The following is a 23,574-nucleotide window of genomic DNA, read 5'->3' as shown; positions in this document are numbered from 1 at the left end:
TAAGAAGTAGGAGATTGACCAAATGGTTTGATCAATTCACATGGATAGTATATGCGTGAAAAATCTTAATCAAGATCTATGTGCTAAACTAGTTTTTTTTGGTATTTCAATGCATTCCTTCTGCCGATAGCCAGAGGCTAATACATCGTCCCAACATTTAGCGTGGTTGACCAGGTTGGCTTTAAGTTAACAAAAAATAGTTCTATAATTTGACATCTTGATATATATTGTACTCCCTCTGTCCCAACCAAATTGGGACAAAATTTTTAGGCACGAAGATTAAGAACTTGTGTTAAATGGATTAACTAAAAATAAAAAAAAAATATGGGAGAGGAAAGAAGTAGAAGAGATAAGTGAAAGTAAAATAGGTAATTGAATAAAATAAGACTGAATAGATGTTCGGTTTTTATCAAAAAAATGTAATAATTCAAACTTTGTTGGGATGTTCTAAAAATTATTTTCTTAATTCTTTTACCACTAGCTAGCATATATACCGAAAATGAACAAAGTAATCCAATTAATTAATAAATACTAATATCCAAACTTAATACACCATTAAAGGAAGAAAATGGAGTTGTCAATGAAGAAAAAAGGCTTAAAGCACTCAGATAGGTCCATCTCTTGTCTCCTCAATAACCTCATGATTTGATCACCCACTTAAATTAAATCACTCCCCATTTGCAAACCATATACTATATCCTCTCTCCCACAAAAATTCAATAAATTAAAATACCAAAAAAAAAAGCAAAGATGATGCCCAATATTGATCCAAGTGGTGAAGGATCCTCAGCTCCTCCACCTCCACCTCCACCACCGCGGCCTCAGCTGAGCCGGTACGAATCACAGAAGCGACGCGACTGGAACACCTTCGGGCAGTACCTGCAGAACCAGCGGCCCGCGGTGGCGCTGCCGCAGTGCAACTACACGCACGTGCTGGATTTCATGAAGTACTTAGATCAGTTTGGGAAGACCAAGGTCCACGTCCACGGCTGCGTCTTCTTTGGCCAGCCCGACCCAGTGGGCCCCTGCGCTTGCCCTCTCAGGCAGGCGTGGGGCAGCCTAGATGCCCTCGTGGGCCGCCTCAGGGCGGCCTACGAGGAGAACGGTGGGGCCCCTGAGACAAACCCTTTTGCCAACGGGGCCATCAGGGTTTATCTCAGGGATGTCAGGGATTCCCAGGCGACTGCCCGCGGAATCCCTTATAAGAAGAAGAAAAGAAAGAGGAAGAAAAATAGTGAAGGTGTGGCCTCAAATTTTCATCAGATGCAATCTTCTGGAATTTAATTTGACTATGGTAATACTATTATTTATATTATAATATCATATACTATTAAACTGTGCTACTTCTTAATTTTCTTTTGGTGCAATCTTGTAATTCAAAAGATTTTATTTCATACAAATATATGTATGTCTTTTGCAGTTGGGAACAGGAACCCTAATCATCCAAAAACCCTAAATTTTCAGACTTTTTCTCCAAAAGTTAAAGCAGATTTTCGAAGTTCAGATTTAATTTCACTGTGTTAAAATGATACACCAACTACATATCTCGGGGAGAATAGGAATGAGAATTTTAGAGTGCAGAAAATAAAAATCGGCAATTTTTATGTGTTTTTTAAAAATGTTTTTAAACCAATGTGGTATTTTATAATATATAATATGAAGGAAATCATATTTCTTGTCAACTTTTGTCCAATTTTGTGTCTTTTTGGATTTGGCACAATCTTGTGTTTGCCATCGAACTTGATCCCATTAATGCTGATTCATCTAAATTATAAATACACAAATAAATGTATCATAAATATATGGAGGAGTTTTATAATACATGTATTTTCTTGATTACATATATTTGCTTGATCAGTCGTCTGATCTTTTGTTTTGTCTAGATCATGAATTCATTTTGGGAGATCATCATGTCCTTTTCTTTCTCGCAATAAATCTTAAATTAATTGTCATTTTGTTTCTTTTCTACAAGATCAGTATGGGGATTGAACTAATTACCATATAGTTGTTGAACAATTCCTTCATAGTTAATATGCGACTAAAAATAACAACTTCCTCTTCTATACTTTTAGTCCCAAAATATTAAATTTTTTTTTTAAAAGGTTTAAAGTTTTTAACATTATCAATTCTTATGTATGCAATTAAGCATATAAAACAGATTATTTGATTAGTTTTATATACCTCTATAACTTATTTCATTATTAATAATGGTATATATCTAGATTGGTAATCCTTTTTTTCTTCTTGATTTTGTGTATATTTTTTTCCTATTCACAACATGTCATTATGTCAACATGTCACATATATATTTGTAGATTGTTGGAGAAGGAAAAGAAACTCATTTCAAATAGATAGGTTCAATTTTATAATAATGTACTCCTAGTCCTACATAATGAATAATGTTGCATACAAACGGAGAATCAAAATGTATTAGGATATTATTTTGAAAATAAAGGGATAATTCTTTTGGGTGACAACTTGCATTTTAAAATTCTATACTTAATATAAGTTGTCAATGTCATTTTATTACAATTAATGGGTACACTTAATTATAGGGATATTTTAATAAATATTACTTCCTCATTTCCACAATAAAATGTCTCATGTTGTCATTTTCGTCCGTCCCATGATAAGATTCATATTTCACGTTTATCATAAATGGTAATTAGGTCTCACATTCCATCAACTTATTTCGCTCGCATTTTATTATAAAATTAAAATCAATATAAGTTAATCTCATATTCCACTAACTTATTTGATCTAATTTTTTTCACATTTTTGAAACTCGCCCACAAATTAAATAGGATTTCTTTCATGGACGGAGGAAATAGTAAATTGATATACGCATAAAATGGGCTCAAAGAAAATGAGAAAAGGTAAAAGGCAAAAGGACAACAGGAATAAAATTACAATATTTAAGTATCCCCATTTTTTTTCCAATAATATTAAAATTTGTAATTTTCAATTGCTATACTAGTACTACTCCATATCACATAATGAATCGAATTCAAACAACCGGGCCAAGACTTTTTAGAATATTTAACGTTCCAAAAATACTTAGAATAATTTGTGGCTCTACATTTAGATATGTAGAATAAAGGTTAAAATTGGTCCTGAACATATGCTCATTTTATGATTTTGGTCCTATATTTTATCTTTTGAATTTTTGCATACTGAACATTTCAATTCGGATCACAATTGGTCCTACACTAACAATTCCGTCAATTTTTAAACGGTTTTAATTGGGGTTAAAACCGTTTAAAAATCGGTCAAAATCGGATAAAACCGTTTATAAAATTGACGGAATTGTTAGTGTAGGACCAATTGCGATCCGAGTTGAAATGTTCAGGATGCAAAAATTCAAAAGATAAAGTATAGGACCAAAATCATAAAATGGGCATATGTCCAGGACCAGTTTTGGTCTTTACTCAAATATGTAATATCCCGAACAAAACCATTAAGTATTTTTGAATTTTATGTGTGCCATCCATCCCTATAGCTACTAATATGATTGGAGGAGGTACTCCCTCCACCCATAAAAAATAGTCTCATTTTCTTATTTTGCGATGTCCGAAAAAAAATAGTCCCATTTTTAAAAGTGAAAAATTTATATCTCATATTTTACCTACATTTTTTCTCTTTCACATTTCATCCACTTTTTCACCCCATCTCTTATTTTACCTATTTTTTATCGTGTTCTCTTACTTTATCAATTTCTCATTAAAATTCGTGTCGTCCACAAATGAGACTATATTTTGTATACTGATGGAGTATTTAAATTTACAATTTTCTTGTATTGGCTTTTATAAATTGTATGGCCATGACTTAAATTAGGCATGTGAACATTTCTGGTTTAGAAAATCATTGATTTAAGAAAATCAAAAGGGATGTGCAAATAGCTTTGGTATGATATTCGAGAGTTGAAATGCTATATAAAAACAAATTTTTTTTGCTAAAGGACTACTCCATAAATTACAAAATCGAATACAACACGGCCAAGCAAAAGACAAAACACACGATATGGAAATATTTATCCTTTTTGGCAATAGATCAAGTAACAATTGAAAGGGACTATAATTTTTCTTGGGAGTAGTTTATGGAAAAATATCTGCTAATTCTTTTATATAATTAATGTATCCCAAATTTAATTATAGTACTATTCAAGAAATGAAGGAATTGAAATGGAGTATAATTTATCTTTAGATATACCAAAAACACAATATATACAAGCTTCATTTCTTCATAATAGTCTAATTAACATGACACATTTTTTTTATAAATTTATCTTAACAAAATAACACATTTCTATTTTTGATAACTTTCTCTCTCCAATTAATATATTCAACCATTTTTTTCCCCTCCAATTTAATATGCAACTCTCTTTCTCTCCATTTAATACTTATACTCACTCTTTTTTTCTCTAAATTAACCACATTAATCAACAACTCCTAAAATATAGTGCCTACTAAGAAATGTGTTCATTTTAGCCAGGACGAAGAGAGCAGTAGTTAAACTGGGATTACAATATTAATTATAGCAGACCTTTTTACCATAGACTAGTATAAAATATTTTTTCATCATATAGGGAATGACATGCTACATGTCACTCAATTGATGCACATTTAATGTAGTTTATTTGGTTTTACATATTTGATTTGATCTAATACTCCCTCTGTCTCGTTTTAGGAGACTCGGTTGAGTCGAGCATATATTTTAAGGAAGTGTTTGCGTGTGAAATAAATAAATATTGTAGTGAATATTGGAATCCATTTTTAATTGAGTGTGTAATAAATAAATGTTGTATGGATGTTGGAACCCATTTTTAACACTTTTTTACTTACTTTGTAGACATTTTTATTAGTTTATTCCAACTGGGACTCCTAAAGTGGGACGCCCGAAATTGACCGGAACTCCTAAAGCGGGACGGAAGAAGTACATTACAAAATTTTATTGGCATGTTTTATTTTATAAAATTCATGGAGAAAACAAAATTGAAACAAGTGTAGTGCCTATATAAAGTACGTAGCATACTATCATTTTATTAATCACCCCACAATTTGTACAATTTGTTTAAAGTATGGGTTTCTTGTCATGGCTAGCTTTATTTTCTTAATCAGCCAAATCATATACTTAATATTGTTTTTAATTTGTAATTACAATATCAGTAAGCTCAACCAATTACTTCATATATACACTAACTAAAAGGAATCTGAAACATGACCCTTAAAAGAAGTATAGATAATAGCAGTACATTAGTTAGTAAAATGAGACGTAGCATCCTAATAATTGCTTTATTAATGTTGGAAGAGAGCAGATATAGTAGGATTACTGCTTAAATAACCCACATATATATACACTATACACAATGATCACTTAATAAATTAATACTAATATATACTAAAAATAAAATTAATAGCAAACAATATAATATAGACTTAGCATGATTCCTACACTTTTAACATTATTGTTGCAATCAATAATATAACATAAATAGCATACATAAAAAAATGGATTCTTGATTTGTGTCTTATCAATAGGAAAAAAAATTTACTTTTGAAGATGCACAATCATCTCTAAAAGATATAGGTGGGGTATATAAATCAGTCCTGTAGAATTTCAAAGTAATTATAGTCTGAGGTTTCATGTTCACATATTAAAGGTGCAGTATGATTTTTATGTATCTTTGAAACTCACGGTTTTTGTGTAATAAATTCCACACAATAAACTTTCCAGCACGATACTCCACTACTTAAGGATAGCTGATTTTGATATAACTTATAATTTTGTGAATTTACATTTCAAAATCCTAGTCTATTTTTGCAGCTTGGTTTATGGATTAAAGGTTAGGGTCCGGTCTTTCCTTTTTCACCTAATCAGGTTTTAGAGGATTTAAACGTAGTTAGAAGACCCAAGAAAATACATAATTCAATGACTTTTTGGAGGTGGCTTTGGTACGTCTTCACTCTTCACCTCTTTTTTGCTTCGGTCCTAGTGGTTTTGAAGGCGTTTTCCTTGCTATTCTTGTTGCTTGGTATCTTGTGTAGCTAGCTAGTGGTGCTCTCATGACTGCTCTCCTTGTTTTTGTTTTGGTTGTGCTTGTTTTGTGAGGTTTATGGGGTGTTTGTTTAAGTCCTTGACCTCTGTTTTTCTACTTTTGTGGCAACTTTGTTTATGTTGTACTTTTAAGCTCTTGGCTCGCGATTGTGTCATGGCTTGAGCACGATTCGTATTTATATATATTAAAAAAAAGTTAGGTTGCCATAATTATTTGTTATTAAAGGTTATGATTGATCTCATCTCTTATTTGATTGTATTTTTAAAAATAAAAATTGACCCATCCCATAACCAATGTGGGATAGTGATAATCTGAAAATTGCATCTTTCTTACAAATTCCAAATTATGATCTTCGACACTTAATTGGACCATATTGCACAATGACCATGCAAATTTTTTCATGTAAACATATGCAAAGTAAGATTGTGCTAGAATCCTAATAAAATTAACTTTAGTTTAATACTGTAAAATAATATAAAATTTTAAGTTTAAGATATTTCCTAGATATTTTTAGGAAATAGAAAGAGATTACTTTTATCTAGTACTTATAATAATCACTGAGGCCTCGTCTTTCAATAAATAGTCGGGAAAGATTTATCTCACTGTTGGATTAATTCAATGTTACATCACACCAGTGTTGTTAGTCTCCTTAGGTATGGAACTTTCAGACTATCACTGCAACCTTTATTTCCAATAGTAGCAAAAGCCTATCCAGATTGTGAAATATTATCGTTTTACTTCTGCAAGGTACCGACTGAATCCCTTAGTGATAAACATGTCCACTACTCAAGTTTCCAATACAGAAGACTTATGATTTCTTTTTAAACATTAAATACTTTTTAAACATAGTATCTTAAATTAATAGATAGAAACAATATGAAAAAATTGCATGTTTTCATAACGGGTAAAAGTGAGTTTGAAGCTTATCGTATACAAGCAACGGTTCAGCTTCAAACATTATTTTCCAGTATACCAACTCTAACGGCAACGACCTCCACTCTCGTGGCGTCGCGCAACTGGATGCAGATATCATGAAGTTGTCTTGTCATCTGCATTAAAGCGGAATCAAAACGAACAAGATCAGTGACTCTTGTATCCACTATCCATGAATGTGTAAATACAATTGTAAACATGATGATTCTACTGCATAAGCTTTGGACATATCTCGGCCATTGCCCTTCTTTAGAAGAGGGCAATCTGGCTTCCAATATCCCTTATTGCCTCACTTGAAGAAGCACTTACTAGTTCGTTTGTTTTCACTAATATTCTTTTTACCCTTCTTGGTTTTGATAGGCGTGGATGATTATGCAACTTCTTTCCTCTTTCAATAAAACTATTGCCTTGGAAGATGAAGCTACAATAAATTCACCATCTAACATATTTTTGTCCGTTAAATGTAACATAGTGATGATGTTTTTGAAGGCTTGCAACTTTATGGTGATGGAATGAGGATATAAATCACTAGCTTACTTCGCAAATCAAAAAAAGAAAAAAGGAAATTTTTTTTTTTCCAAAATCAAATATTTTTGAAAAGAAACATAAAGGTGACCCCACTTGTTTTTCATAGATTCTTTCAGACTTTTGTAACAGCAATGATGGTTTTATTAATTAGACTTCATTTTGGATAGCTGGAAAATTTCATAGCAATTCTTGTTGAAATATATTCCAATTTCCAGCTCTTATAACTGATGCCCATACTTCATCATTGTTATGAAAACACTTTTTGTCTTATTCTTCAATCTATTATCTTCTTTTTGGCCTACTTCCACACCTCATCTTATATATATTAATAGTACTCCCTCCGTTCCATAATAGTGGAGACGTTTATTTTCGGCACACAATTTAAGAAAAAATATGTTAAGTGGGTAAGTAAAAGAAGAGTAAAGTAGAAAATGAAAAAGGTAGAGAGATGAAGAGATAAAGTAAGAGAGAGTGAAGTAAGTGAGGAAAATGTGTCGACTTTTACTTAAAAAAGGAATGACTTCACTACTATAAAACGTACCAAAATGGCAAAATGACTCAAATACTATGGAACGGAGGGAGTAGTACATAACATCATATATAAATAAATATGTAACATAGAGTGATTATGTGTTGGCATCATTCCATTCCAAATTAGGTTTTATTCCATGCTCATAGGATGTGAAATATAAAGATTTGATCACACTCCACCCCTTGTTCATCTCGTTGGATAATGCAAGAACACGATTTGACGAATACATGAAGAGCATGTGTTGTGCTTTCTGTATTAGACTAGAATCTAAATTCAAGTGTAAGAGCACTCACAGTGGTGGCCTATTTCCAGAGCCCATCTCAGATCCTATCTCCATTTTTTCCTGTCACGTCAGCAGACTCATTCCAGAGCCTATCTCATAGCTCATCTCAATTCCACATCATCATTATTTTTAATATTTCACTTTTAATTATTTGTGTAATTAAAAGACAACGTAAATATATACGGCAAAAAAAATTCATTTAAAAACATAATAAAACATCCTACATTAAAGAAACCAAAAAAAAAAGAAGAGATGAAGATAGAAAATAAAAGACAATGGAAGCACACCCTTAGAAGCATTCGGGTTCCGACTCGTCTTCCCCGACACGACCCATTAACCCTATGAATTTTGGGCAATCCTTTAGTTGCAAATATATTTCCCAGTACTTGAACCCTCTCGCATTGCCGTCGTAGAACTTGTGAAATTTAGCACACTCATACACCAGGCGTTTCCAATGCTTTCGTAGATCGTTGTGCTCCTGCGGGCTTTACTTGTCCGTATCTTTTCACGATAAGCCCCTAGAAACCGCCCTTGCACTTGTTGGCTAAAATCGGGTCGTCAGACATCTGTGTCCAACAATGAGCAAGAGCAATCGACTCCTCTATGGAGTAGGTACTCATCGTCTGTCCAGCTTCAGAAGCCTCCCCGGCTGTCTCCTTCTTCTTCCCCTTCATGTCGGGCACTTTGTTGCTGAAGTTCATATCACCGTGGAGAGAGTAATAAAATTGAAATTGGGATTGGAAAGGGATGAATGTGAATTGATGGAGAATGTGGTATTGCCATCGGCTAAGGCTTGTGGTCGGCGGAGGCGGTGGGGGGTGGAGATGGCCTCCCTCTCCACAATGGTGACCTGTGAGAGGCGATAGGAGGGGCCGATCGCTAGGCCCTTGCGATCGGGGCCCATTGTGGATGCCCTAAAGCTCGAATATAGATGCACTATTACAATTTGTATCTGTCCAACTACATTACTTCATATACAAATAAATATGTGTATACATTAGTGCTATCATCTAGTATAGTTTGTAATATTACTACTCCAGATCGAATTCACCTTTGTCCAAAATAAGTTGATACTGTATCATTTTACCTATCAAATAAAAATATTCAAAATAAAATATTTTTGAGGGCTTTACAAAATTGATGAGCAACGGGACCACCATGATCTATATCGCTTACCATTCTTAATTGTATAATCCACCGGTTAGAATTTAAAATCTCACTTTGACTTGACGTGAGTTTTAAGAAATTTTTAAAAAAAATTGTTGAAAACAATTAGTGAAATATATCTCCTACTACATATTACTCCATCCATCTTACTCTTAAGTAGCTTACTCAACGTGTGATTTTATAAAGTGTTGTTTTGTGAGTTTATAGAGAGAATAAAGTAGAGTGTGATGCCCGATTTCGAAAAATGGACAATTTAAAATGGGTTATCCTAAAAAATTTGTCACTTTAAATGTAACGAAGAATATATTGATTTAGACTTTAAGTGTAACAATGATTTACACTAAAAGAAAAAGATGGCTTACCGACGGAAACAGTGTTAACTAAAAACATTACATGCACGTAAATTACAGATGGAAAATCACGGAAATTTTCCATCGTTAACACTATTTACCTACGGAAATATAGGAATTTCCGATGAAAATTTTCATCGATAAAATTGTTGTTTGGTAATGTTAATAAAATGTAGAGTCACATACTAATATAGTTGCTTGATGATTAAAGTAGTGGTAGTTATTTGAAGTTAATGGATGGTTAATGGGTGGTTACATCACCACCGGCATCCTGACAAGTTAGTTTTTCTTTTAGTTTTTCGTAATTTTAGTTTTCTTTTCTATGAGTGTCTGTTTTACATTTATAAGTGTTAATATGTTTGTGATAGCATTCGTATACCTCTTTTCATCACACTTAGCCTATTGCATAGTCTAAGTGTGAGAAGGTAGGGGTTTACAACGTATATATGTGTTTAGGTTGTTTAGAAATTTTCTTCTGTTATGTGATTTGCGTTGTTTGATAAGTCTTATATCTTCATATATAATATGTTAGACTATGTGAGAAGTTTCATATATAATATGTTAATTTTTAGGTGAGTTTAGTCTTATATCTTCTCCCACTTAGCTTATTGCATAGTCCAAGTGTGAGAAGTTTCATAGTATATAATATGTTTTCTATTTATGTGCTTTCTGTATTTTTTTATGTGTAATACTGGTCATCCTGTTTTCCACTTCACTGAACTTGCTTGAGGGCAAGCAAGGGTGAAGTGGGAGGGGGAAGATAATGGCCAGCTTAACTTGTCGAGTCAGTCCCTAGCTAGGATTAGTTCAAGTGGAGACAAAGTGAAGTAAGAGAGAGACTAATATAGAAGAGAGTCGTGTATACATTATTCTCTTACTTATTTTACTTTCTCTCCACTCTAACTATTTATTACTATTATTTTTGCAAAACAGCGTCTGAATATAAACGCCTCACTTGTAGTGGGACGGAGGGAGTAGTTTTTTTAGGATATGTGTTAAAAATAGACTTAAAACTCAACTGATCCAATCTGATAGGGAGATGATTGATGAAAATAAAACACACCAAGAATGAAAACCGTCTTCCTTAGATCTGCGAATTTAATCTCAAATCTCGAAAAGTCAGCAAATTGAGACCCATATTCCAAAATCTCTCATCCACGCCGGTGCCTCTAGAAGTCCACCCACGTCGGCCCGTCACCTCCAGCCGTCCACCCACGCCGTCGACTCCAGCTCCCCGCCGTCGCCCCTCCACAACTCCACCAGACCACCCATCGTCATCAACTACACTAATTGTATGTTCATATTAAGAACACTAATTTTGATTAGTAGATTAGTTTACTGTCACAGCAACATTGTTGAATAGTTTAGTCCTACTATATATTTCATGAAGTCATGTGCTTACAATCTAATGTGAATTCTTGCCAGTATATATACCGAAAACTAATTGAGAATATATGCAGTTATGCACATTTGTTGAAAAGTTAAAAGAACCCCTCTATGAATATATACCACACAATGTGGCTTTTTGTTCTACTTCTTTTTATATGTTGTTATAATGTCAAAATTTACACTAGGAATAATTTCGGTTTTTCGATTTTAATTTTTTGAAATCTTATACAATTTCAATTTTGTCGGTTTAGTTCAGTTTTTGTAGTTCAGTGTTCGATTTTTCAGTTCGGTTTCAGCATTAACAAAAAATTGTTTTTTCAGCTCGGTTCAGACAAAAAACCAAAATGAAAAACCAAATGTTCACCCCTAATTCTAACCGAAGCATGCCATAATATAACTACACTATACTTCTACTTGAGTTTCAATTCAAAAAGTAACCCACATTCAATAAATGGTTATGCAACTTGAGGCACCAAAGAAATTGAAACTACGAAATTCAATCAAATAGAGTGGGCTCATCATGTGCAAGTGCATATGGTTCTTTGATACAACGACGAATAAATATTACCAAAGAAACTATGCTGGAAATAAAAAAAAAAAAAAAAAAACTGATTAGTTAGCTCATACCTGGGAAGAACAGTCTATTTGTACAACAAAACTGGACTCTCAAGCTACCAAATTGGGTTCCCCGGCTGCACGGTTTTCAACTCTGGAATCATAATCAAAGCTTCTTGCAACATCAAAGAAATGAGCCACTGCATCCTCCGGTGTACCAACAAGAACTCCATGGCCCAGGTTTAGAATGTGGCCTTTCGTCCCTGCACTGCTTATGACCCTGACAAGGCAGGCAGATCCTATCCGCTTCAGCAAACAATGAACACAGCTTGATAAAGCTTTAAATACTAGTTAAAGTTAAATCGTGGCTAATTAGAATGCATATTTAGCAATCAGATGATGCACAAAAGAAACTGTTGGATTCATAATCAGTTAAGTTCAATGACGAACCTTTTGATTTCATTGGTTATGGCAGGAAGAGGAGAAAATAGACAGGCGGGGTCCACATTTCCTTGTATAGAAATGTCACTGCCCAACCGTTTCCTTCCATCAGCCATATCCACTGTCCAGTCGAGCCCGATCACATCAACACCAGTTCCTTTCATCCGTTCTAAAAATCCACCATTTCCGTTGATATAGAGTACAAGAGGGGTTTGAGGGCATTTATGCTTCACTGTTCTCACTATCTACATTGATCACATAAATGCGTTTAAAAAGATAACCAAATACCAATAAAAGCTTTAATGGTGTGCATCAAAAACCAATAGATTCATGAAACAGATATAGAAAATTTTAAGCCATTGCAAACTAAAATATAGCTTTCTCCCTTTGTTAAAAGCCAACAAGAAAAATGCGGTCACCTCATCGATATAAGGCTTTGACCACATTTCCCACATATGAGGTGGCAATTGACCACCCCACGAATCAAATATCTGTATGCAATGAGCTCCAGACTCTACTTGGTAGATGACGTATTCAGCTATTGCCTTTGTAAGATGTGACAGAAGACTCCTTAGCAAAGTGGGTGATGTATGACACATGCTCTTTATTGTTTTATACGTTCGAGTCATCCCACCTTCAACGATGTATGTAGCAATTGTCCAAGGAGCTCCAACAAAGCCCAAAACTGCAGCTTGTTCCCCTACCTAAAAAAAAGTATTAGAAACTGTCAAACAGCTTTCATAGACAAGTGATGGGTGGCTCCATACCAATTACCAACCTCTTTCCGCAGTATCTTAAGAGAATCACCGACAAACTGTAGTTTCTCCAAATCGATAGGGTGCAACGCTTTCAAGTCCTCTTCGGAACGAATGGGAGACTGTATCACGGGACCTCTCACATCCTCTATATCAAAAGGAACACCAAATGCAGGTAGTGGGGTAAGTATGTCAGAGAAAATAATAACTCCATCGGGACGGAAAGCTTCCCATGGCTGCAAAGAAATTTGCACAATGAGATCAGTCGTCTCTGATCTCTCTCGGAAGGATGGATATTTCTCTGCAAGCTTTCTATAAACAGCCATATACCTTCCTGCTTGACGCATCATCCATGCAGGAGGACGGTTTACCGGCTCCCCTCTTGCAGCCTTGACCAACAAAGGATCTGCTTCCATTTTTAAGAAAATCAAAAGTGAACATATTTAGATAGTTGAATTTACCACATGTCGATAGTAGTGCAATTTCAGACATAATAGTTCTAAAGGAATACATTTAGACCTCCATGATAAAAGTTCCTTGTAATCTACTCTGTTCACGTATCAGACCAGAGGTAATTAAATTTATAGACCTAATCAGACGAGAAAAGTGATGAATTTGGATTCCATATTCTTCATTGTAGGGCAAAGCCAATCATTCAAAATATAGAGGATGAGCTTCAAGAGAATTATTCAGAGTTCTTATACAATTATGAAGATCAATTCCCACACTAATCTTACACTAAGGTGTCGTTCGGTTACCATGACTAATTATCATGAGCCTATCCATCTAGGATTAAGTTGTGGAATTCAATCTTATGAACCAAACATGATATATATTTAATCATGAGATTTAATCCTGCCAACCGAACACCCTCTAATACTAGTAAATACTCTCTCCATCCCATGGAAATAGGTTGAATTTCCTTTTTCGTCCTTACCATAGAAATAGTCTATATCCATTTACGGTAACCTTTTATCCTTCTCTTTTACTACATTATTTCAACTAGTTCTTTTTTTTCTTTTCTCTTATTTTACTAATTGCGCATTAAAACTTGTGTCATCCCCAATTAGCCTATTTCTATTTCGAGTAACTAAAAGATAAAACTTCATACAAAACGATTAAAAAAAATCGAGGAAAAAAAATCCCAATCCTAAATTTGTAAACATCAATCCATGAACAATTAGGTAGGAAATGTACCAGATGAAGAAGCAGAAGCGTGAGCTGAGATGAATTTGGGAGATTGCTTTTGAGATGAAGCAGCTCCATTGGAGATTGCGAAATTGAGGGGCGTAAACAAGCTCGAGTTTCTCCAGCCCACGCCGCAGCAAGAACTGCGCACACAAACAATAAGAGAATCGCACAAATTGGGGCAACTATATCATAACTCGATTCAACGCTGAAAATGAGGAATTGTTAGAAGTGAAACGTGCCTGCTAATGGTGGAAAAGCCCATCATCAAAAGAATTGCCAAGTGCGTCGGTAGTCGCTTGATTTCTTCCTCGCTCCTTATCGCCTCAATTCAACTGTAGTGAAAGTAAACAGACCTCTCAAAAACAACTCTATCATTTTTATTTTATTTACATTTTATTTTATTACATTTTGCCACTTAATTTTATAGAAAAATAAGTAGTAGTATTAATTTCGTCGAGCACCGCAGTGGCAGTGAAAGTATGGGTTAAAACTTAAAATAGTATGTCCGCATCATTATTTTAACTATTTTCTGTCCGTTCTTATTTCATTAATTATATATTAAAATTTATGTTATCCTTAATTACTAATTAGTCTATTTCAATGGGATGAAGGTAGTAGACTTACCACGACACAAATGTTTCATTTCCTCTTTATCTAAAAAGTTTCTTAGGACAAAGTAATTTCATAAGGCTAAAAAACTTTTTTTTTGAAATTTTCCATGCTAAAAGCCTAAAATGTTTCAGCATTATGTCGATGTACAATTATTGAGATAAACACAACATCATTTTCTAGCGATCAGGATGGCCTTGATGGATGTGTCTAGTTTCTCATGTATTCTTCATCTCGAACTAACTAGCATTTACATTGAGTACCAATAATACCATGTTGTTTCCATTAACTATTTTATACATAAACTTCCAACATGGCACTATTCAAATCCAAAGAACATGACCGCCTGATCGAAACAAAGTTCCATGATCTTGAAGCTTGCTTGAGTCCATAAATGACCTTCTTAAACTTTCATATCATGTGTAATTTACTTTTGACTTTGTATCCGTCTGGTTGTTATATGTAGATGATCTCCTCAACGGTTCGATTTAGGAAAGCTATCTTGCCGTTCATCTCTTAAACTTCTCAATCCACATAGGACACTATTGACAAGAGTATGCGGATTGACTTAATCATGGCGACTAGCAAGAAGGTCTCATCATAATCAATATATTATCTTTGTGTAAAACTCTTTGACACTGTTATGACAAATAGGGCAATTGTGAATCGAGAAACAAAAGAACGTAAATAGACACAGAATTTACGTGGTTCACCAACGTTGTGTTGGCTACGTCCACGAGCAAGAACGGAGAACAAATTGTATTATGACTGCGGTTTTCATATATAGATTGGATCTGTCAGATTACAGAATTATGTGCTCTACTCCCATATAAATAGGCACACAAAAGACAGATTGGGCCTAGGAAACATAATCTTATCCCAATTAGGAAACCTAATCCTATACAAATTCAAGGCATACTAACAGACACAAATCGCACTTCGTAGATAACTAGTCTCCACAAGTCGCGCTATGTAAATAATTGTAGACCTATTTACTTTCAATGTATTTATAAGCTCCTTGTCAAGCATGGATTATAACTCGGATAACATCACCTCACCCCTTCCTAGGAAGAGATGATCTGTGTCATGCAATGCCTCATCGTAGTATTGGGGATCTTATTTATCTATGCCATGAAGGGTTCTTTTGCGAGTCTACTGCAGTACTGCTACAATATGAATCTATACTTTGTGGTAAAACAGTTGATAATTCCAAATTATCTTATGGTATAGCTTCTTGGGCTGTGGTCGAATTCATATATGAAGGACAGTTTAAAAATTTTAATGCAATCTATTCTTAATAACAAAAAATTTACTAATTTTATTTAAATTAAATTGCTGGCTAGTTATTAATTTGCACAATTATTCTAAATCCAGATTATATCCCCTCTCTCCCGTTTAGAGTTTATGGTTTTAATTAGTTAGTCTGACTGGAATTTAATTGGCCAACCAACAAACTTCCGAAGGAATGTACGAAACGCTTGTTGCTAGCGATGTTCAAAACAATTTTCTTCAACATCAATTTTATCAACATGTTTTAGTTAACAGTTTACACAATTGGGAATATCAATTAATATTGCAAAATGTAAAACGACATCATACCTTGGTCGATTCACAGTAAAAATGTAAAATATGCAACTGCTGATACTACTACTAAAAGTCTAAAACTACTCTCTTTTGTACACCATTTAAAGAACTATTTTGCCATTTTGAATTGTCTACCATTAATAGAACCATTTACTTTATTCCACTTTTAATATACGAACCCCACATTCCACTAACTTTTTACACTCACGAATCACAATCCATTACTTATCACATTCAACTCACTTTCTCCCTTTATTTTTCTTCACAAAGTTAAATAACTTCTTAAAACTCGTGCGAGTAATACTACTATCCTGTATTAAAAAGGTGAAACGTGTACTGACATCCGGAGACGGATCTAGAAAATGATCATAGAAGGGGCAAAAATACATGTGGGGATATTTGAAGTGCTTGAGGAGGGGCATTTAAAGAAGAAACTAATATTAATTTTTTTCTACAATAGAATTTATACATAGATATGAAATTTTGAGGGAGGGCATTTGCCCCTCCTAATTGCACATTAGATCCGTCCCTGCTGATATCATAAATCCAAACCCGAATTTCTGAAGTAACAACCTTAACAACCCATACACAATCAGCACATTTAACACTTCTCGGAAATGGCAAAGCCAGGCAAACAAATCACGCTACTCACATGCTAGTTTCGTCCCAAAACTGGTCAGGCATATCGCGAAAGCCTGGAAGGCTGAGAGAGGCCGCCGATAGTCCATTGTGAAAGTATCATCTCCTACCTTGCCAAACTGTAGCAGCACTGTTTCCTCATCACCCCTCCCACAGGGCTGACTTTGATCGACTGTCGCAACCAGTTGGAAGTTCTTCACTGATGCCACCGTTACTCTGCCATGGAAATTCAAGCACCAGCATTCCAAGTGTTCGTGCCATCTTGGCGCCTTGTTTTTCAAAATTGTGTGCCCTGGGCTGGAGCATTCGGGCTGCTTCATTTTCAAATGGTCTTGATGGGTGGTGTCACATGACTGCTGCTCACCCAACACTGGACACGTGAGTGAGCACACCATCCTTCGAGGCCCTCTTGACTTCAAGAGATTAAATTTATACGAGACCTGTCCCACTTCGAAGTTTCCAGCTGGGACTTGCGGGCTTATTTGCTTGCTTGCCACACGGCGCCCAGATTTACTGTTTGATGGTTTGGCTCCGTTGTGTGGTGGTTGGCTATCATATACTGTAAAATTGGTGCCTAGAAAATCTGACCTGGCAGCACAGAGATGAATCTGTGTTATTACATATTCATCAAGAAACGCTGAATTCTTATTAAATGGGGTGATTGAAATAAGAGGATACAGAGGATTGTGAAACATTATTCATCCAGAAGGGTGATCAGATATATGAGCATGAAACATACAAGACCTTCTAATGTAGAATTCTAAGTTTCGTACACTTTTGCAAATCATATCAAATTGCTAGTAGATAGGTATTCAATATTCCACCAATAAAATAGTTGTACAAGACACTGCATCACCAAAAAATCTCAAAATTAACACTGGAACAAGCAAAGAGTTGGGTGGCTTGGAAGTAGACTGGAGCCGTGCCTAGTTGGAGTTTAGGTAGAACCAGAACAAGTGCCTTCATATAAAGTTATTTTACAGTACTCAAGAAGAACCAACTCTTTTAGTTGCAATTCCATTATACTACTATTTAGCACTCATATCACCTAAAGAGCAGCCCAAATTATGTACTGATAAAGTAATGTGGGATCAGCAAGAAGTGAGAGGTGTTGTCTGGATGCCCAGAATTACCAGAAGGAAATCCTAACCTTAATTTTCCAACATAGGCTTTACTTCCTTGAGATAAATCCTCAGGATCTAAAGATATGATGTATTCGGTGCGTGCCCCATTTTTGTATCTCCGTGCTGCCAATAGAAACTTCCCTGGGTCTGTGAATGCTGTCACAGGAATAGAAAGAGAACTATGAGCTTTTAACTGTAAAAGAGTTTGGAGAAATAAGTGGACACAGAAGTCAAGGGGATGTGGACATGATTTCTGCTAAAATGAGGCATAAGACGTCCAATTTACATACTAAGTTGTAAGCCTACAAAGATCAAAAGTATTTAGTGCCATATCCATGTCTATTAAGAGTTTAAAATCAAATTATACCTCTATCCATATAATTAAGTGACAGTGATCCATCCCTTATCTATTCATCTCATGCACTTGAGACCCACATTTACCATAATGAGGCAACGATTAAATCATTAATCCCCAGGCACAAGACGAGGTTATAAGCTGTTAGAAGGTGCTTGGTCACATTTTCAATACTATGGTTCCAAAATCAACTTTAATAAATAATTAAAAATAAAGGCTTGAGTAAACTCTTCCTGAATTGAATTTTACTCAGAACTTTCTTAAATTTGGCCATTTATTTATAAGACTCAGCATGTTAAAAGTTAAATAATGTCACTCTATTTATTAACACTCAGCAAAGATTACCACCTACGAGGTAGTATTGAACTATGAATACCTTATTTATGAACATTCTAGATCTGTTAGATATGCTTAGCTAGAAACCCTCTAACTCTACTATAGCAAAAGAAATTAGTTGAATCGGGAACAGACCGTGAAGAAAAGTTAATGGCTGCAAAACCACAACATACTTTCAGCACAATAAAGGTGACAAGACATGACACTTCCTCAAGCACATTTATCAACTTAATTGTACTAGATCACCTAGTAATTGAGTTTGGTAACAGTATAGGGACTTCTATTTCTTTTAAAAGTTTGTCTTTCTCCCTAAAATAGATCTTTAAGTTCTTTCATCATCTTCCAGTGAATTTCAGAATTGTTATCTGATCTCATGGTTGGACAGCAAGGTAATTTATATCTTCTGGTATCATAATTTCAAGACCTTATTTAGTGCACGCTATGCATGTGTGTGACTTAATAAGCCCACACACAATTTGATTTGCAATAACACATTTGAAATTCATAAAATGAAACTTAAGGTAACTAGTAGGAGATAATCCATCAAAGAATGATAACAAGAAGCTAATACAGAACCACTCTCAGCAGTAGAAGAAGTCTATATTCAAGTTTGACTAAATCAACAAGCACTTAAATATGAAGTAGAGAGACTGGCATTATTGCTGACCCACCAACGCTGACTTAGAAATTTCATAATGGTCCCTCTAGAGATTAACTAAACTAGACCAGAAAAAATTCTTTAGCCAACCCCCAAACTTTCCTTGAGCCCTCAAAGCACGCACAATTCGCTGAGGGATGTAAGATGAGAAAGGCAATTTCCCAATCAAAATGTAAAATAAGTGTTTCATGGTTCATCATAATAATCACTTGGCAGTTAGTATCTTTAAAACTTCAGAGTTGAGAAGCAGGCTACTAACATGGTGTGAGAGCAAGATAGAGGTAAAACGTTGAATTCTTCTTGTCGCGTTTAATGAGGCATTGAAGTGGACCGTCCCGAGGCCCTGGCTGCAAATATAACATCAGATTTCCAGAAAATGAATTCTAACCACATTCATTAGTAAAAATATCAAATACTACTAAAGACAAGGCTATTGTATTCTCCAATATCATTTTCACAATAATACCCCATGAAACATGCCCAACATTAGAGAAAATACAGAAGTTGAATTTAGCTATAATTATTTCCTTTGACAAAAGAACTGGACCTTAATTGATACTCCTCCGTTTCTATTGCAACAATACCCTAATCGAAACGCACCAACACAATCTAAGATGAAATTGGTGAATAGCATAATAATTAGACACGAAAACTGCAAATATGGACCTTTTTGAGAGAAGACGGAAAGGTAATTGTGCCGAGGCGGCGGAGGGAGGCGGTCTGGACGGCCTCAGCGGTGGCGTCCCTCCACCGCTTGCAGACGCAGGCGCATGCGACGACGTTTCGGCGCTGAGGCCATTGATTCTCGGTCGATTCCACTCTATGAATTATATCAGCCAGAAGCTCGGGAAGCATCCCTGCCCACGGCCCCGATTCCGATTCCCCAGGCGATACAACGCCGTGTCGGTGCTGATGCCGCAGCTGATTTTCTCCCCTTCGCTCCTCCTCTTCCCCATGATTACTACTACTAGTGATGGATGTGATTTCTGATGATTTAGATTGTTTATAAGATTTCGAAAGTGAGAAGGAACGATGATTGATTTTCCGCCTGAGTGACATGGCGATTCCAGTGAGAGAGAGAGAGAGAGATTTTTAGAGAGAGGAAAGAGAAAAAGCAACCAAGTGAAGAAGGTTGACAGAATATGGCGGATAAATCGGGTTATAATAATAGAGCTACACTACTGTTACGTAACTAACCAATAGTAGGACGCTAAACTTTCATCAATATTTAAAAGTCAGGTACGTGTGACTTTTTAAGTGGTCTGTGTCTTATAATCTAGCACAGTTACGTGAGGGGAAAGGTGGTTGTATATGTATAAGTTGTTTATTTTGACCGTTAGAGCAACGGAGGCGCGCACATGGGATGAGTACCTCACATCGGGACGTACCCCGAGATGTCCTGGAAGGGATTGGGGGGCGTGATCAAAGATTTTCGGTGAGCAAGCACTTTCGCCCTACTCCCGAAGATCAGACTGACGGATGCACGGAGGGACGGTTCCCCGAAAAGAAAATTGCGGATGCTCTTAGACCTCTACGTCGTCATTTTTGCAACTCATGTTTTAGTACTTAGTAGGGCTATATTACCTTATTTTTGCCCAAAAAAATCTCTATAACCTCGTGATATAATTACTCCCTCCGTCCCCAGAGAATATGTATTTTAGATTCGGCATTAATTATAATGTAAATTGGTCTAGTAAGAGATGCAGAGAGAAAAAATAATTAAAGTATTTTTAGTGGAGAATGGACCCGTCTCCTTAAAGAGAAAAAACTTTCCAAAATTAGAAAGTGCATATTCTTGTGGGACGAACTAAAAAGGAAAGAGTGCATATTCTTGTGGGACAGACTAAAAAGTAAAGAGTGCATATTTTTGTGGGACGGAGGGAGTATATTATACTCCCTCCATGAAGAGGTGTCCAAGGTTTACGGTTCCGAACCGGAACTGTGAGAATTTACTCGAACCGAAACCATGGATTTTAGAACCATGATTCGGTTCAAGTTCGAAAATTTCTGAACCGAAACCATGCCAGAACCGTGAAAAATGCCGAACAACCGTGAAACCGAGCCGGAACCGTGAAAAACTACCGAAAATCGGCAGTTCAGAAACGTAAAAAATCATCGGTTCGGAACCGAAACCGATGTTTTTGGAACCGGAATCGTAACCGCGAAACACTCTCGCGGTTCGACTCCTGTTCCACAATTTCCGAAACTAGAACCGGCGGTTCCGAACCGTAACCGCCGATTCTGGAACAGTGGGCACCTCTACCTCCATCCGTTATCAGAGTCTCAACTTACCATTTTAGTTTGTCCGCCGTTACAAGTCCCGATTTAATTTTACTATAAATGGTAAGTAAACCTCACATTATACTAACTCATGTCACTCACACTTTATTATAAAACTAATAGTATATAAAATTGAGTCTCGCATTTCAATACTTTTTTCACCCACTTTCCTTCTTACTCCCTCCGTCCGCGAATAGGAGTCTCATTTTTTCATTTTAGTCCGTCAGCGAATAGGAGTCCCGGTTCATTTTTACCACAAATGGTAATAGGACCCCACATCCCACTAATTCATTCCACTAATATTTCATTTAAAACTAAGTAATATATTAGTGAGACTTATATTTCACTAACTTTTTTCAACTCACTTTTCGTAACATTTCTTAAACCCCGTCTCACCAAGAAATGACGGACGGAGTGAGTATTTCTTATAAGAGTTAACTATAAATGGTACATGATCTTTATTTTGTATTGTTTTTGGTACCTATAAATCACATTTTTGGTATGCCCTATAAACAAATACATTTTCTCATTTGTGTTATATAGACATTTTAGGCATACATAAAATTAGTACCAAAAGTGACATTACTATATTCTCTCTCATTGTCCTTACTCTTTATACTATTATTATTAATCAATAATAATATTATTATTTTGATCTTATAAATTAATAATTAATTTATTTTTTAATATCATTCAATGTGCTTAATTATAATTATTAATTATTACAATAATATTATTGTTATAATACTAAGAACTAATAGTAATTAATAAATAATTATAGTATACTTATTTAAATTATGAATTATATAATATTATATAATAATTATTATTATTATTATAATTATTATTTTATACTATTAAATTAATAACTAATCAATATAGTCTTAATAAAAATTTTAAACTGTGAATTGTATTCATAATGATATAAAGAATTGAATATTTTCAGTTAGGTGTTTCAACCCTAAAATGAGTATAAAATAATTTAATAAAAAATATTTACTTGATTTAATTACTTTAAATAATTAATTTAATTAGATATTTTGTTCTTGATTTATATTAGGAATGCAATTAGATGTATGTATAAAACACTAAAAAGAAGGAAGAAAAAGAAGAAAAGAAAAAAGGAGGAAACGTAAACTCAGGAGAGAAAAAAAAGAAAGATAAAATACTAAAAAAAAAGAAGAAAATGAAGAAAAAATAAAGAAGAAGAAACAAAAGAAGAAGAAGAAAAGAAATAAGAAAGGAAGAAAAAAAAATCACATGTTTGGTACTACTATTTAATACTCCATAACAAAAAAATCACATGTTTGGAACCTAGGATTATTTTCGTCACCAGGTATCCAAAACGATATAAAATAAATATCAGGTACCATTTATGTGCAAAAATGAAAGATCAAGTACCACTTATGTAGTTCATTTTTCTTATGATTCATGTCAAACTTGAATGGGACTCCTAGTAGCGGACAGAGGGAATAGTATAGTACTACTTCGTCTGATGTTACTTGTACTTTTCTGTTTCGGCTCGTCCCAAACTACTTGTACTATTTCTATAAAAAATTATGGTATTAAATTAAGATATAAAGATATAAAGTTTATTATATGTTCTTTTATTAAGTATTTTCTTGTTAAAATTAAAATACTACTCATATTTTATTCAATCCTAAATTTACAATTTAAAATAAAAAGTGCAAAAGAGGTACTTGTCATACGTAATAAAGTAAAATATCATATCAAGATATTTGCCTCGTATATTAGATACTTATGATGTCACGTATGATGAACTTTTATATTAGAATAGCTGACTTTATCG

General features: G+C 34.7%; 3 protein-coding genes across 3 annotated transcripts; 1 reads left to right on the top strand and 2 right to left on the bottom strand.

Moving 5' to 3' along the window:
* Positions 1-616: 616 nt before the first annotated feature.
* On the top strand, positions 617-1,419 carry LOC125196740 (protein LIGHT-DEPENDENT SHORT HYPOCOTYLS 10-like). The gene has a single exon (XM_048095354.1). It carries the CDS (start codon positions 751-753, stop codon positions 1,282-1,284), a length of 534 nt encoding a protein of 177 aa, XP_047951311.1. The 5' UTR covers positions 617-750; the 3' UTR covers positions 1,285-1,419.
* Positions 1,420-11,718: 10,299 nt separating this feature from the next.
* Positions 11,719-14,546, bottom strand: LOC125191929 (uroporphyrinogen decarboxylase 1, chloroplastic). Its single transcript, XM_048089364.1, has 6 exons — positions 14,419-14,546; positions 14,186-14,319; positions 13,012-13,394; positions 12,653-12,937; positions 12,243-12,478; positions 11,719-12,072 (listed from the first exon to the last, which is right to left on the bottom strand). Exons 1-6 carry the CDS (start codon positions 14,442-14,444, stop codon positions 11,904-11,906), a joined length of 1,233 nt encoding a protein of 410 aa, XP_047945321.1. The 5' UTR covers positions 14,445-14,546; the 3' UTR covers positions 11,719-11,903.
* A 2,142-nt stretch (positions 14,547-16,688) lies between these two features.
* LOC125197188 (tubby-like F-box protein 7) lies at positions 16,689-20,604 on the bottom strand. The gene is made up of 4 exons (XM_048095898.1): positions 20,151-20,604; positions 19,744-19,831; positions 18,162-18,291; positions 16,689-17,599 (listed from the first exon to the last, which is right to left on the bottom strand). The coding sequence occupies exons 1-4, from the start codon at positions 20,541-20,543 to the stop codon at positions 17,017-17,019; spliced, it is 1,194 nt and encodes a 397-aa protein (XP_047951855.1). The 5' UTR covers positions 20,544-20,604; the 3' UTR covers positions 16,689-17,016.
* Positions 20,605-23,574: the final 2,970 nt, after the last annotated feature.

The sequence above is a fragment of the Salvia hispanica genome, chromosome 6, assembly GCF_023119035.1.
Source record: "Salvia hispanica cultivar TCC Black 2014 chromosome 6, UniMelb_Shisp_WGS_1.0, whole genome shotgun sequence".
Taxonomy (NCBI): domain Eukaryota; kingdom Viridiplantae; phylum Streptophyta; class Magnoliopsida; order Lamiales; family Lamiaceae; genus Salvia; species Salvia hispanica.
Note: the sequence above shows the minus strand (reverse complement) of the source record. Positions and strands in the feature narration are given on the sequence as shown.